At 39.2% G+C, this 17,087-nt stretch overlaps 2 protein-coding genes across 2 annotated transcripts in view; one reads left to right on the top strand and one right to left on the bottom strand.

Moving 5' to 3' along the window:
• Positions 1-17,087, top strand: part of csmd2 (CUB and Sushi multiple domains 2) — a 530,601-nt gene that overhangs the window by 203,398 nt on the left and 310,116 nt on the right. The window lies entirely within an intron of this gene.
• Positions 1-17,087, bottom strand: part of c19h1orf94 (chromosome 19 C1orf94 homolog) — a 34,922-nt gene that overhangs the window by 521 nt on the left and 17,314 nt on the right. Inside the window, exon 6 of the mRNA XM_088090082.1 lies at positions 13,351-13,422. Coding sequence (XP_087946208.1) covers positions 13,351-13,422 — 72 coding nt within the window. The remainder of the gene's footprint in view (positions 1-13,350; positions 13,423-17,087) is intronic.

Raw genomic sequence — 17,087 nt, 5'->3', positions numbered from 1 at the left:
AAGACAATTACCTGAAAATTATACCAAAAAAAGGGTGTGGGGGGAAAAATTAATTTTCCAAATCTATTAATTTCCTGCACTTTGCGGACCATTTCTTAATGCCCCTTTTTATGTTTTCAATTTGCTCAGGGTTCAAAATTTAAAACACTTGTGAAGGTGTCTGAACGCAGCACAAGGAAAGTGATGTCAGTCCAAGTTTCAAAGGGTTAAAAGAGTACTTCCCCTATAAAAGGATATTTTTTAGATCTATTTCTCATCCCCACATGCCTCCACTGTGAACAAAGAATCCAAAAATGTGAGAAAATTCTTGATGAATTGCACTAAAAGAGAGCTGCAAAACAATATAAAAACATCTGTTCACAAATTTTCACTCAACTCGTGTAGTTTAATCCAAATCTCATTTATCCAATAGTATGCTCAGTACTTTCCAACCACATGCATTTTTGCTAAAATCTTAATATTTAAAAAACTTCCACAGTGGATATGGGTGTGCATGTAAACTTTGCTTATTCATTCTTGTCACAGTCCAAGGCTTTTGTTATGGTTTGTTTCCTGTTTTATTTTAAAGTAGAACATCCTCATGCAGTATGTCTTGTTTTACTTCCTACCTTTGTCTGCTTCCTGCATGTTTTCTCACACACCTGCTTTGTTTCAGTCTCGTTAGTCCTTCCTTGCTCCATGCGTGTGTTTGGGAAGTACTGAGCACACAACTGGATGGATTACACTGCACAAGTAGTGTGAGTTTGTCGACAGATGTTTTCTTATAGTTTTGCTGTCATTAAAAGCATCTTTCTTCATCAAGACTTTTCTCTATTTTTGGATTTTTGGGTCACCGTGGAGTTTTCTTCATGAATTCAACGTAACAAGGAGTGAGTAATTATTTACAAGTCATCATTTTGGGGGTGAAGTATTCCTCTAAAAAGCTCTGAAACCAAAAACTAAATCAAAAATGTTTCATTCTTTTTTATTTTTAAGTCCGTGCTTTTGTCAGTGATGCTCTTTGTGGTGTGATGTTTGATGTAAATTAGTGGCTGAATTTGAAAAAAGTTTTCTCTCATCATTGTCCTCCTCTCCCACCTTCACAAGATATATTAATCTCTTCTGGCTGAAATGCTACATTTGCTGTTTTTAGTTTCCATATCCTTTTTTTTCTTAATATTCATGGTGCACATATCATCTGCCATAAGCTTATACGCTGTAGGTCTAGCACAGATTGGCAATGTGAAACTCATGAGGAATGTCAGGGCTTCGTTTTTATCATGTTACTGTATTCAGCATCCGGTTGAGGAAACAAGAAGCTCTTACCAATGTGCATGTGCCAGTGCAGCATTGGCTTGTATAAAACACTCTTAGCTTCTAAAAATTAGCACTCTTAGCTTCTTCTAAAAATCAATTATTATTGGTAATTTGGGCAATGTATGGACAGGTTCACAAACCAACATATCGCTTACATGATTTTATTTCACATGATCTTACTTACTAACTTGATATGTTTCCTCTTTAATAACAGTGTTGAGGTAGGACATGTCACTGAAAAAACATTAAAAAGTGTTACTCAACCAGAAATCAACCAGAGACCAAAGAAAGCCATGTGAAAGCCAAAGCCATGTCATTGCCAGCAGGCTCCTTAGCTGACCACTCCGAACCCTCAGTGGCAAGAAGCCAACGCACAACACACATCTAAGGACAAATAACTGGAAGTAATTGCAAGTCACAGCAGTCTAACACAGGCCACAGACAAACCACAGTTGTTAGATTTTGTTTTCTACAATAATAATCAAAGTTTTTTTTTGATAAATGAAAACTATGATCATACATTTAATGAATAAAATAAATTAATCATACCTTAATTCAGTTATAACTTGGACTGCCCCCTCTAATAATTTTCTCCAGCTTGCAGTGAGCAATGGCTGGTTAATAAGTGATAATTGGTTTGGTATTATGTGGTTTTTATATCAGCAAGCACAATTTGATGATATAAACTGGAAGTGGTGACATTTTTGTGAACAGTTCTGGACATACTACGCAAATTTCTCAGACATTCTGACACAAATAAAAGTTAAAGTTGTCACACATGGTGTTAGTGTTAAATCAGCGCCACTTCAGATGTGTTATTTGCACACAAATGTTTTGAAAGTTTTTCAAAAGTAACTGCGTCAAAGCAGGATGACTTTGACAGGCACAGGCCTCAGTGTTTGCTATGGACTTGTATACCCAGCTCAGTGCTTAACTGAGAGTGGCACAAACAATGAAATGCTCTAGGCTCAAACAAACAATTTTATCAAGGCAGTGTGCAGGGAGGAGTGTGATTTGATGTAGCATGTCTATCCTGGGCACCTCTCTTTAAAGGGACTGGTTTCCTAAAGTGCACTACTCAATGTTTTACAAGGGTGACTCCTCACTGCCTGGTTTTAGACTCGGCATCTCCCACAGATTCAGATAAAAGAGCTGACTGTCTGGAGTTCCTAGAGATCCCAGTCAACTTTGAGAGGTCTGGCAAGGTGGTATTTTCCGTTCGACTTAATACAATCTTTACTTTTGAAGTATCTATTTTCTACAGGTTTGATTATATGGTGTGTCACTCTGTGAATGTACGTGGTTGGGCACACTATATAAACACTCTTGAGACAGAATAAGTGATTTCCAATACAAAAGACACATTCAGACATAGCAGAAGTATAAACACTGGATGTAAAAACTACAATTACCGCCTAAGGGTTGTATGCCTCTGCGCACTAGTTAAGTTGCACTGACAGTTTACATCTATGTCTATGAAAACATGGATACTTCACACGCATCTTCGCCCCGGCAGCACATAAGACTCAGACAATCAGCACAGTTTCAATGCAAGCACCCAAGATTAGTGTCACCAATTCAGTATCTGACCAAATGTCTCCCCTTCTGTTCCTGAGATATGACACTGAGTAATGGCTAGAAAAGTTGATGTTTTTTCTTTTTTTATGATGTGACATTGCAGTTGACCTTTGACCTTTTAGATATAGAATGATATTTATTATTATGTCTAATAAGAAATTTGTGTATTTTCTTTTCAGAATTGACATATGAGTTGTTGAGTTATGGCAAAAAACATTTTTGTTAGCTCACAGTGACTTTGAATTTTGACCTTTGACCACCAAATTCTAATCAGTTTATTTTTAAGTCCAAGTGGATGTTTGTGCCAAATTTGAGGAAACTCCCTTGAGGCCCTTTTGAGATATTGCATTCACAAGAATGGGATGGACACAAGATCACAGTGACCTTGACCTTTATACCACCAAATTCTAATCTGTACATAGTTGAGTCCATTTGAAATTTTTTGCTGAATTCCCTCAAGGTTTTTGTAAGATATTGTGTCCAGGAGAATGAGACATCTGCAAGGTCACAGTGATCTTGACATTTGATTCAGTTCATCCTTGAGTCCAAGTGAAGATTGGTGCCAAATTTTAAAAAAATCCCTCAGGGAGTTCGTAAGTTATCGGAAAGCAGCATGTTTTAAGGAATAAACTCCAGAAGCCTCTGCAGCTAAAGATGAAGGCCGGTATTTGTTTTAAAACCTAAACTCATGGATACTACATATTAAATGGAGGCAGATGTTTCATTCGTGGGTGTAAAGAAACCAAGTGTGTGGCTCCATCTTAGATGAGATCCTTGATAGACAGGCGCTTCAGAGGGCTGCGTTCAGACTGCCTTATTACTGGTTTCACTTTCAAGGAGAATAAGACACCACCATGAAAAGAATGCTTCAAACAGGCTTTTTCCCCTCTCTGTGTGTCAAAGACGAGAGACAATTTTTCTGAGGTAACAATCAGAAGATCACTCATGGCCTGTGCTGTGTCCACAAGCAATCTTCTACCTATCTCGAATCAAGGCCTCCAAAAATGGAGCTTGACTGTACAATAACCAAGCCATAAACTACAAAGGGCTTTGCTCCCTTTGCTCCCATCTTTGGTTTCTGAGATGAGTTGCTTCTGACTGCATCCTGCTGCTTTTTCATGCCCAGTCGTGTCTGTATGTGTGTGTATGTGTGTGCGTGCGATTAGGGGACTGAGATCTGCCTCATTGACATTCATGTATGCATTTGATGTCAAACAGTCTAAATATTTAAGACACTAGAGGGCAAAGGGAAAAAATCTGGGAGCAGTCACAAGATGCTATTACTGATTGATTGTCCTCAGTGATCTGCACTGTGGTGAAGGTGCTGCATGCACTTGTTCACACGTGTCTGTGGGAGTGATTAGCCATGTGTGTGCTTCTGTGGAGATGACTGGTATGTCAGTATGGGCATGTGCATTTTTGTGTCTGTGACAGAGAGATCTCATAAATATGTATATCTGCGTATGTGTGTGTGCACGTCCACGTCACTCTGTGCGCTCGCATTGCTGTGCTCTGCTGTGCACTGCTGTGCTGTGTGCATCTTTGTGTCTTTGCTCACGTCCAAACGATGAAATTCAAATAAAAATATCAAGGAGAGGATAACATTTGGATGCTGTTTGGATGACAGGAAAATATTGGCCTGGCAGTGATATGCCTTTTATGCCGTCACTTTGATGGTCAACAGAAGAAGAAAAAAATCCTCTCTTTCTTGTTCTCACTTCCTCTCAGACATAAAATCCCACACTGTTTCTCACTAGCTCTCTTGCCAAAACCTAACTCTGTCCAACAATTGCAGGCGTCAGAAATAAAATCTGAAATCAGCTTTCTATATTTGTATCCTCTGTTAATCTAAAACCATGAATCCCAACGTGTGATAGGCCTACACCAGGGACACCAGGGCTACTTTTGCAGTTACTTGCCTGGGGGCACAACAACCTTCCCTCCACTAAACTCAGCTGAAAAGAAATACAAAATTAAGCCTAAAACACTCATCCACAAATTTATGCAAAGAGGAAAAAAATACATAAATATTACAAAATTGCTGCCTATCAACCTGAATCAGTTATTTTAATGAACTCAATGTGTTACATTTGAGACTTTGTGTGACAACAACTAAGCAAGTGGGCAAAGAAGTTAAAATAGCTACCAATAATGATATATATACATGGTTTAAATAGCTACCCAACAGTCATTAACAAAAGGTTTTGAGATAGTAAGCTGGAAGTGTGATAGACCGTTTAAATACTTCAAATTATTTAAAAGTAAAGGATAAACACTTGTTGTTGGCTAAATGTAAAAGTAACAGTGAGATTAGCTAAAATGAATGGATAAACAGTTAAAATTGGCAAAAGTAAACAATGGAGGTAGCTAAAAGAAACTAGTTAAACTGTCAAAAGTAAAGTATAAAGCTTTAAGTAAGAGATAAACAATTTACATAGTTAAGTAGCATGAAGAATAGTTAAAAATAGCTAAAAGTAAAAGAATTAAAGAAAAAAATAAAAGTACCATAAAAGATAAACTATTGAAAGTAATGGATGAGCAGTTGAAATACTTTACTTGAATTACAAGATAATCAGCTGAAATAGCATACACAGCAAAAACTAGGCTTAAAAGAAACTGATTAAATATTTAGTCAAAAGTAAAAGATACATTGTTTAAACAGTTAAAGATCGTGTATAGCTAAATAGTTGAAACATCTAGCTCCATGTGGTTGTAGCACAACTGCAAACTTGAGAAAAGCAACCAATGACGTTACTATGACAATTCAGTGGTATTAAAAACATTTTTTTAACATTATCCACTACTCGTTAATGCCGTTAAATAGCATTCAGTTTACACATAACTGCCACAAAAAGGATGTGGCCAATGAAGGTGAATGACTTGTCTAAACCAAGCCTTCTGTATGCACATTGTAATCAGCAAACTTTAATACATTCTGTTGGAATAATATTTGACTCACATGCTGCTTTCATAATGCATTTGCTATCTTAGGCTAAAGATTCACAATGTGCACATGCAGAGACAAAAATGCTGTTGAGGAAAAGGACAGGAGGAAGAAGATGTAGGAATGGTGTGAGGGAGCTGAAAAGGGAGGTCGTCTGAGGTGAGCAACGGCTGTAAAAAAAAAAACCATGGCCCTCTTTTCATTTCCTTTCTTTCTCTTGTGTTCCCAAAATGGCACAGCTGAACCATAAAATGCTGCACCACTCACCTCTCACCTGCCTTGTGTCTGACACAGATCGGGTTGCGACAGTTTGACACCGATAGTCACCCCCACCGTTTGGTGTGGAGTTCCGGTTATCAAGCCCGCTGCCGTCAGCCGCAATTCTACATGCTCACTGGAGGCACACAAAGGGAGGCAGGGAGAAAATGGCATTTGAAATTCTGAGAATATACGTACTTTGCCACAAAGAGATTGTTGATGAAAGGCATTGCGCAATTTAAGAGGGATCGAAAAAGGTTGAAATATTTCATTTCAAAGACATTTTTTGTTGTCTGCCTTTGATGCAACCGAAAAGAGCCTCACTTGATGATAGAAAACAGAATTGATTCGTATATACAATTCCTTTTTCATGAAACATCCTACTGCTCCAAATAATGCTGCAACAAAACTAACCTTCCATAACAACACAATCAATTGGACATTTGCCTTTTGGCCTAGTTCTTTTTCCTTCATCTTTAAGTGGTAATCCATTTCATGTAAAAAGAAATACTTTTTGCTGCCTTTCTGCTGATTGATCTGTGTACTAGAAGTGATTCACCTATCTGAAAGTGAATGAAGGCCTTTTACATGTGGCTGTTTTATAGAAAAATCCTCTGGCACAAAAGCTTTTTGGTTCGTTTAGCGTAAAGAAGCATCAACAGCAAATGTGGATAAATTTGGTGAGTAGAAGGTTTGCAGTGAAAATGGCTTTGCTAATGTGTGCTTCTGCAAAGGAGACGATTACCTTCCTCAGTTTTCCTGAATGTTGTCTTCATTGCCAACATTCCCAAATGGCATCAGAAACTCATCAGAGGCACACATCAGCTACGGTGCAGCTAAGGCAGCTGCGTGTATGAAGCACAACTATAAACCTGCATTAGCGTGGACATCAGTTTTGCTTCTGACCTTATCTACAAAGACGATGCAGTATTAGCCCGACAAGTCCTTTTGAATTAAATAGTAAAGGGACTGTGCCGAGGACATGAGATCCTTTGTGAGTATCAGTGAAGGACAGATATGAAAAAAAGACCCAGCACATTCAGCACCTTTGGCAAGCTTCCTGCCAATTAACCCTTTAGAACCTGGATTGACATCAGTTTTGTTATGCTGTGTTCAGACTCCTTTCACAATCATTCAAACCTCTGGAAACTGGGAAAATTAGTTTAATTTCTTTTGAAAACATGGGGAAAAGGCAACAAAGAACATGGCAGGAAATATCCGAAAAATTGCAAAAAAAATATCAGAGAAAGGACGCAAGAAAATTAAAATTAGCTGTGGGGAGGTTATTAGGTGTTCTTTAAAAAAGGGGAAATGTCCAGAAAACTTTGTTTTTAATTCTTATTATTCTATATTTAAAATTGTGTTACAGGGAAAAAAACATATTAATTTTATTTTAGCACTTAATAGATGTCATTTTCTTGCTTTTTTTGGTTTGTTTTTTACTTAACTTTTTCTTTATGTGCTTTATTTCAGGTAACTTTCTTGTAACTTTGGACTATTTTCTTGCTAATTTTTGAGCCATTTCTTGTTAAGTTGCAAAATTGCTTAGGTTTTCATGGGTTTAAAAGAACACAGTATGTGTAGATCTGCCATTTTTGTCTTCTTGTTTTTGTACCATGACCCACATGGCTTTTGCCTTTTTTTTCTCTTTTTTTGTCTTACTCTAAAGCTCTCCACATACACTCCACGCCACCATGTCCCTCATGTTTAATTTTCTTATAAGTCCAAAGAAAAAAGAAAAAAGGGGCATGTCCCTGGAAATAACACTCCATGATATTTTCATTTTTTTCCACTGCCAACTTGTAGTATTTTAGCAAAAAAAATAGTTTTCCCCATTGACCACCAATATAAAAGAGATTCAGACTCAGATTCCATTCCACAGCCATTACTGAAACAAAATCACTCTGAGTGGCCATTAAGCTCAGAGCACAAGAAGAGAAACAGAAGTGAGGAAAATCAACAAACAGCTAAAGTCAAAAGAAACTGGAAAAGTTGTATTATATGCGGTAAGGTTATTTTTCTTAAGACATTGACCTCTTCAGCAGAAAAGTTTCCTAACTGTTTGTGTTGTTCACTGGCACATTGTAAATATGCTTTGTTGGATTATGTTGTTAATGTGCTAACTGGCTAACTAGCGTCCTGTCAGGCTACCGGTTTGCCTTTTTGAATGAGGAATACTTCTGCTGGTTTGTATAGTTATTTCCTGTCACGCAGGCGCAGAACATACGTGCTGGTCGGCCATCGGATGTGGTCTTTGCAACGTGTTCATCTGCAACTTTTCGGTTAAACACAGGCGCTGAAGACCACATCAGACAGCTTTGTTGCTAAGAGTTCTTTGATGGTGGTTTGGTGTGTCTGGGCCTTAAAGTCAAGTACTCGTGGGCGGGGCTAGCAAGAGAAACACCACGTATGTTGGCGGCATACTGCAGAAGCAAACCCAGAAGCAAGAAATGTTTTTTGGCATATGCACCAGACAAGCAGTTCGATTGGAATAAATAGGCGCCATCTTGGCATCTGGTATCTAGTCATTCTGAATCTATAGGGCCAGAGTGGCTGCCCATGTTGCCTATAGGACAATCTGCCACTGGAAAATACAGTCAAAGCAAGCAACGTGTTGCTGGTGGAGCCCAACTTTTTTACATGCACACTGCAGTAACACTTAGCTTTAGATAAAGCAAATCAGAGCATCAGATAAAGAGACTGTTTTGGAATAATCTATTAAACATCCCACCCTCTTCTCTTCCTCCTCTCCTACACATTTCCCCCACATCTACCTCATCACTCTCTTCCTGAGCCTTCATCTCCTCCCCTCTGTCTTTCATGTGAAGAGGTGGGTGGAGGCGTTCAGCATTCAGCTATATGCTGTTATCACTGTGCTCCGTGTGCACCACAGGGTGCATGTTTACTCATTTAATATGTCAAGACATGAGGAAACTGTCAGCGTCTCTCTTACTATGTGATAATATCAAGGGACGATGTGATCCACGCAGTACGTGCTGCTCTACCTTGGCTTTATTTGGAACAGCATCATTAATCCAAATGTAGATGAGTATTTTAGAAGCCAAAACTATCTGTTCCTGAGTTCCAGGACTCCAACCACATTGCAGCCAGAAAACCTCTCCAAAAGGATCTGCTTCGTTCCTTTCTCCTTTTTTTTCCCACTCAATTACTCCTCTGTTGTTCCTCTCCCTCCTGTTTGGTTCAACTAGGCAATTGTGCCATGTAAGTTTAAAGAGCTTTGTTAAATATTAATAATGGGTTGCATCGACTCAGTCAAATCTTTACTCATTCCACCACAACAAGGCACATTTCGCCTCGCTAAAAGGAGAGGAGAGGAAAGAAGAAGACAGCGTGAAGCGCGTGTGTCCTTTGAGCAGCTATTAGACTATCTGTTTGAAGCTAACTGAGAAATGGGCCCCTCCGGCAACTGCTGTTCACCACACAAGGTGAATGAGGCCAGCTTTCGAGTTCTTGCTAAGTCTTCTACTCACATATCAGATGTATGATGCATCACAAGCAGACACATGCAGACGCAACCACAGACAACACTTACCGCGAATAAAGACGCAGCCCACTGCGGATCAGCTTTTAACTCACAGTAATTACAAATTATGAATATAAATGACCTCGGTGAGGGCACGTTTTTTAGGATGGAGTTATCATTTAGAGAACAATCAGCATGCAGTGGCTTTGAAGGTGGAGGCTGCACGCAGATACACTCACATACACGCTGTGCTCAGTGGAAAGTGAGCTGATTCAAAGATATGCACTCGATTTTTTTACTTAGACACATTAATAACAAAAAACTGTGAGCCTTTTACTGCTGCGGATAAATGGCTTTATTTTAAATAACGGAGACGCACCAATGAAGACACAAAATTAGTGTCATCTTTGTGCTTTTGGTAGCTGATAAGCTGGCAATTGGACTGTATGAGTATCAAAATCAGGATGGCTGTGATCACACAGGAAGCATTTGTCATCCTCTCTGTCACAGCTAACAAGAGGGCAGAATGTGTTATATCTATAGACGAAACATGGTAGAAATGGGTGATAAGTACCGTAGTCTGTGATCACAGTCGCCTACCTACTTAGCCGGGGGCACGGTGACACCTCTTGCTATGGATATCATTCAACATCATAAACACTGCGTGTCTTTTTGCTGTTGTTTCCTTGGCTGTATTGTGAAAACAATCAGCACACAGCTGCAATGCAAGAGTTGCTTCACCTGAATTGAAAAAAAACTAACACATTTCTTAAATTACCCCTAATGGGATCTAGCCATTCGGATTTTGTTTTGTTTGCCACTACTATTCCAACACAATGAGGGTGAACGTAATTTTGATTGTGGTCCTCACAGCACTTAAAAATACTATTAACACTGAATAGCAACATGTCTGTCCAGAAACAATGGTTATCTTACTCAAGATAATACATAAACTTTCTGTGCACAGTTTTTATTTGAGCCACTTTTTGTAATGAGGTCCTATGAGCACAAAGAACAAAATTACATTCACCAGAAATCTCACAAATCTCAAAACCTGAGGGGAAAACTATCTGGATGGTCAAATACCACCAGAGATAAATAAGACATTGTGTGCTTTTGTAATTTGGGTTAGCTGACCTAAGCAATTTGGCATGGATGTCATTAGTATGGCCATGTCTTTTACTGGCTATATACACCTCACAAATCGAACAAAACAGTCACTCTTCGATATAAATCAATACAGCTATTCACAGGGAGCATGCAACAGCTTGTACTTCACACTTTTATGTGTGCAACCAAAAGCATTTTTTTTCCACCAGGCTTGCCTGGATATATATAGTCATTTTGTACATAGATGTGAGCATTATTAATAATACATTGGGTGTTGAAAGGTGTCGAAGCTATGAAGTCACAGCTGTACTGCTAATGTGCTGCTTTTGCTGCAAGGCCAGTGTAGACAAGGTTTTATTTTTTATTTTGTAAGTTTATTTTTTCAGGCATTTTTGCCTTAAATTGACAGGACAGCCCAAGTGTGAAAGGGGGAGAGAGTGGGGACGACATGCAGCAAAGGGTCGAGGCCGTAATCGAACCCGCGACTGCTGCGGCGAGGATACAACCTCTGTTCACGGATTGATTTTGGATAAGATACCAATAGCAAAAGCCTCTTTTTACTGAGCACCAACAATGTGTAACGAGGCCGGACAGAACCTTTCATGTTGTTATGATATGCCATGGGACAGCGCCTGGTGCTTCCGTATGATACGTGGACAGACGGTGTGAGTTGATAGCGCAGCCAGACTGAACCTGACACGGCCTTATGATACACAGCTGGACGGCACGGTTGAAACGCGATCATAATGATATAATATAAGGAGCACAAGGATCCCTATAGGTTGGGCAGGAGGGGTGGTGGATGGGTCCAACAAACCTCAGACTTTTACCCCAGAGCCCAGCATTCGCTTGCCATATGAATGTGGAGCCAAACCATGATGTTATTCCTTTCACCTAACCACACGCTTCTGTTGCCTAAACCTAAAAACCTGTGACTCTGTAGCCTAATCCTAACCATGTACTTTTGTTGACAACCTGCCATTGGTTGCATAACCTCAGAACATCAACAGCAGACACAGTAGGATACCTAGAGTGTAATTTCTGGACGAGGAAGTTCATTGACAAAGTGACGATATCTGACAACTTGGGATGAGAATGTGTTGAACATTCAGAGCAAACTATGATTTACAGGTAACAGTGCTAACAGTGCAAATGGTGAGACTGCAAACAGAGCTTGCTGTTTTAACTGTAGGAGAATGCGAGGGTGGGCACTGTGCTTTCAAAACAACGCTGGGCCGATATTAGTGATAGTCACGAAATGAGCACAGTGCAGAGCACCTTGATTTGCTAGCTTTTGCTTTACATGCACTCAGCGATTCCCAGAGACTCACATGCACTAACACACGCATAGCCAGGCCGCCTACCACAACAAAGAACAAAGAAGCTCACATTACAACACTTACATCCTCTGCTCAGGACGCCATAACTCAACTGAATCTTTACATAGTGACACAGCAGTTGTTTGCTGCTAATGCTCTAAATGTCACCTACAGCTACTTTTCCTTTATGAAATCAAATTGAGAACATTTTCATCCACTTCCATCTGGATGTACTGATGGTCAGTGTTGGTCGCACAGTCTGTAGCAATCCAACACATCCGTGATCCGATGGCCAACAAATCCAACAGCTGCAAGTTGGCACCACTCCATCATTCATCCTCTACTGGAATGAATAGTTTCTTTTCTGTGCTGGTCTAACGATGTGTGAAAATGTGCACACACCGTGAAACATGCTCCACTCTGAGAGCTTGTGACAGCACCCAAAAATGGCTCATGTCCAAAACGTGACACTGAAAGGAGGGAAGAAACCACTGAAAAATCATACAACAATAATGTAACCTTAAAGAGCCTCTTCGCTAATCTCCCTCGTGCAGACTGTTTTAGTCTTAAAAGTGGGAAATATTATATATATGATGGTGGAGAAAAGCAAAAAGCCTTCTGTTCTCAGGCTCTGCCATTTTGCATCGCCTTGTGGTGGTCATAGGACTTATAATTAAAGACAGCCTGCCTCACTCTCAACTAGGACAGAACAGACACAACATGTGGCAGCATGAAATTCACTGTGACACCACTAGCTACCAGTGCCAACAAAGAAAAAAGGGAGAAAAAAACAGTAAGACTTCGGCTAAGGGAATAAAATATGATGGAGAGGAAGTGTAAGGAGTGGGAGGAAGGATGAGGAATGATCCCTGATTGTGCTTGTCTTATGAGGGGCATCCATCAGGAGTGACACCAGGACAAATAAAACCCCTTTTTTTCCCCCCATATTCAATTATATAGCGTGAGGTTTTTACACACAAATGCACACACACCCGCCAAAAAAAACACAAGCGCACATGCGCATACTTATAGAGGCACGCACATGCTCTCACTTCTGATTCACATGTGTGTGGCACATTCCAATCTAATGTGACTTATATTTAGCATCATTCTCACGGGGGATTGTTTAATCTCTGCTGAGGAAGATTTATCGCACAATGGCAGCACTTTTATATGTAATACAAGCTGACAGTTTCATGAAATAGAATAAGAATCAATGGAGGACCGAGTCGCAGCTGCAGCGTGCATGCACAGACTCCCCCCGTAAATTACAGTTGGGCGTAAATTCAGCGACGCAGATTAGAACTGGCTCCAAACTTCAGGGACAGGAGGGAAAAAAATGAGATTGTTAGCGGCCTCACCTGTTGGAACGGAAAACGGGGACATCTGAATCCTGGAGGACAGTTGGCTCGATTCACCTGGGCTCCAAAATGCTGGACAAAGAGAGCAGATATAAGAAGTGATTAGAAGAATATAAACAAGTGATTGAAGGATGAAGAGGGAGAGAGGGAGAGGGAGGGGGGATACAGATAAATAATATGCCCAAGTATGAGAAAGAAGGAATCAATGTTAAGCTAGTTTGAAAGCCAAGAAAGTGTCAATGAGGAGATGGTCTGAGGTTTTCCTCCGCAGATAAACAGTCTCACCAGGTTCATCTGTGCCTTGGCAAATGGAATGAATAAGTTAAGAGGTGAATTCAGTGAACTGTCTGTGTGTAATATTTCAGAGACACAATGGAACTGGAGCAAAAATGCAGCAACTTTTTCAGGGAAACAATTTGGACAAATTGCTTCTGAGGGCTCCCATAAAGAAAGGGAACAAAACACCGACACTGCAATATCACAGAAATGCCAATGGTGCGGTAAAGTCCCATAAAGTCGTCTTGCATGACAGTGTGGGGTACTGCTCGAGTCTCTTGGTGTTATTAAAAGGTACCATTTCTCCTATGAGACCAAATTAAAGCTAAACTGGACTGAAAACATATTTCTGCTTAGAAATTAGTTTGTATATTCAGGTTGTTTTTTTTTGGCTGGAATACTTGTTTGGCCAAAATCATAATTACCAACAAAATAATACATTACTTTCCTGATTCTAACTGACAATCTCACTATTGTAACTTGATTATTGCGTGAGGTCACTTTAGTTTTAGCTGGTACACAGGGAATTAACCAGCAGAGTCACTGCTTTGTACCATGTGTGATGTTAGCACTCCCCATGTTTCATACACTATCTATGTTACTCCATGGTGTGAATATTGGTGTATAGAGTGCTGAGGTCAAAGGGCTACTGTTTCTGTGAGTTTTGACAGTCTGATCATTTGCCGTCACCAAACTGTATTAAGTGTGACATCAAAACAGAGTGTGCAGGATATTGACAACTCCAGCATGATAGATTCTCCCAAATATTTACTATTATAAAGGAACAGCTTAACCCATGGAAACCTGACCATATTGGTTTAATCTATTTCAAAAACATGGGAGGAAGGCAGTGAGCAGCTTCACAAGAAATTACTCCAAATAAGGATTTAGTGACAAGTTATAAAAAAATAACCTAAAAATTAGCACAGAACTTTGTTTTAAAAAAAATAGTGAAAACAAAAAAAAAACAAAAAGGAAATGGCTCGAAATAGTAATTAACCCTAGAAAAATACTTTTAATAAAATAATAATTCTCTCATATGTTTCTTTGTCTTTCTCTCTTTTTTCCTTTTTTTGTCAGCCTTCCTATTTTTTGCTATTTGCACAGCATCTCTGGCCAAGTTGCTCCTTGGCTTTTTAACCATGTTTTTTTAAAAGAAATCAAACCAATTCGATCAGGTTTCAAAGGTTTAAATGCTTGTGAAAGGTGTCCAAACATAACGCAAGAAACTGCTGTTGATCCAGGTTTCAAAGGCTTAAATCAGTACAAATACATAACCAAGGCTGTGTGGACCTACAGGGCTATATAGACTGTATGAAAAGAGATGATGTAGGATTTGTTGACAGCTGATTTGAAGCCTAAAGTTTAACATTTGGTCATCGCCATCTTGGTTTTTTGGGAAGTAGAGGTGACCATATTTGTAAACAAGGGTTGAGCTGTGGAGGAGAACTTAAAGCTAGCGATTGAGACCATGAACTCATTTGGAAAATGGTTACTGAGGTAAGAAATTAAGTGAGAAATAGGATTATTTTCTCATATACTTGTTGACAACTGACTTGTTTTTGCAACCAGTGGAGTCGCCCCCTGCTGGCCATTAGAAAGAATGCACGTTTAGGGCACTACTGCAATAGCAGCTTTCATATATCAGTCAACTGATGCCATGGGAAGTGCCCACCCAGAGACTTAGATACTGTTTTCATAAACATGTCCAATTATGGTTTGTCTTTTTTTTCCCTTTTCCACTGTGAGGGTTTATGCACAGAAGGTTGTATGCTGGAAAGCCCTCTGAGGGAAATTGTGATTCGTGATATTGGGTTTTATAGACAAAATTGAAATTGAATTGAAATTATTATTGGTACAGCCCTTAGAGGCATGGTTTGTGATTGGGCTTTAATGAACTTTGACTTGACCTGACTAATCAGTAGAGCACTTAAGGTTGCCTTTCGGTATGAAATTTGCAATGTAAATAGATTTGCCTTGCCTTGCCTTTTGACAAAAGGAATAATGTGTACAAAAGTGACAGTATCACTAAAGCATACTGTATATTCCATTACACAGTGAGAGGAATTCAAATTTCAGTTTGACTGCAATGTTGTAACAGATACTATTTGTGGGATTTGAATATATCATATATCTCTATGTAGAATTGCCAGACTTTTATTTATTTATAAAAAATTTATTTGTGGTGTGAGTTACTCGAAACATATTTTCGTTCAGACTCATTGTCATGCCTAATGCAAAGTTTGCCTTTGTTTTGGCCAAAACTATAGTTTTATGCTATATTGACAACAGCTTCATAAACCTAAAAAAAAAACAGCAGCACAGTAATGATTAGCTTACTGCTTTTACAGACTTGTATTAACACACCATCACATCGTGGAAAAAAGTGAAAAGTTCAATCACTCTTATTATATCATAATTACCATTAATCAAGGTGTATTATATATTTTGATGGGCTGTAAATTATATTTGTCATAAAGTCACCTTTCCACCACGGAGATGAGCAAATTAGCTAATTAGAGCAGAGATGCAATTGATAATTGCAGTGAAGAGGCAGTTTATCACGATGCAAAGCAATGCAGTAATAATAATAATAATGATGCCGCTTTGTCATTTGCATTTCGACTGGAGACTAAAATGTCTTGTGATGCCAGGAACTCACTCATAGCACCATCCTCCATCTTTGAGCATTTGGAAATGCCAGAGCGTGGGCAGGGGGTTGATCAAAAACAGAGTGTGGACTGGAGAGCGAACTCTGAGAGCCAAAAACCTCAACACTTGGCAAGTTATCTTTGAGTCATTAATGTTCAACAAGTCCCTGCGGATATGTCATGGTCATTTTATGCTTTGGTGCAGTGAGAATCTTACTTATTGTATAGTTAAAGGCACAGTTCACCCCAAAAACTAAAATTACATATCGTTACTCTTACTTTTACCTGTAGCGATATCAGCCATAGAGATGTTTGGCTTCTCTCCAATATGAAGGGACTAGATGGCACTCAGCTTGTGGTGCTCAAAGTGCCAAAGAATGTATTTGTAAGAGTCAACAGCAATGTCTCTTCCAGGAATCATGTCCCAGTTAATCAAGATAATCCACAGACCATGTAGGAACTATTTTGTTTCTGCTGGACTACACCTGCTATCACCGCGCTGATCTTCCACAGTCCAGATCACTGAGGCAAAGAGGATTTCAAGAGTTTCATAGAGTTAGCTAACATTACAGCTCAGCTGAGGAGGACGCCAATAATGTTTACATCTCATACTGTCAAAAGCATGAGCCTCACATCAAGAAGTTAAGAAAAAATCACATCACAAACTGATCTGAGAAACTGATTAGTGCATTCATTTTGACCAGATTAGATTACTGCTGATGTTTTTTTTTTTTTTACTGGATTAGCAAAACATCAATGTGAAGACTTCAACTCAAAGGGAATTCAGCTGCTAGAGTTCTTATTACCAAT

This window comes from Plectropomus leopardus, chromosome 17, assembly GCF_026936395.1.
Source record: "Plectropomus leopardus strain MGB_pleo_1.0 chromosome 17, ASM2693639v1, whole genome shotgun sequence".
NCBI lineage: Eukaryota > Metazoa > Chordata > Actinopteri > Perciformes > Serranidae > Plectropomus > Plectropomus leopardus.
The sequence above is the reverse complement of the archived record's forward strand: the minus strand, read 5'-3'. Positions and strand labels throughout refer to the sequence as shown.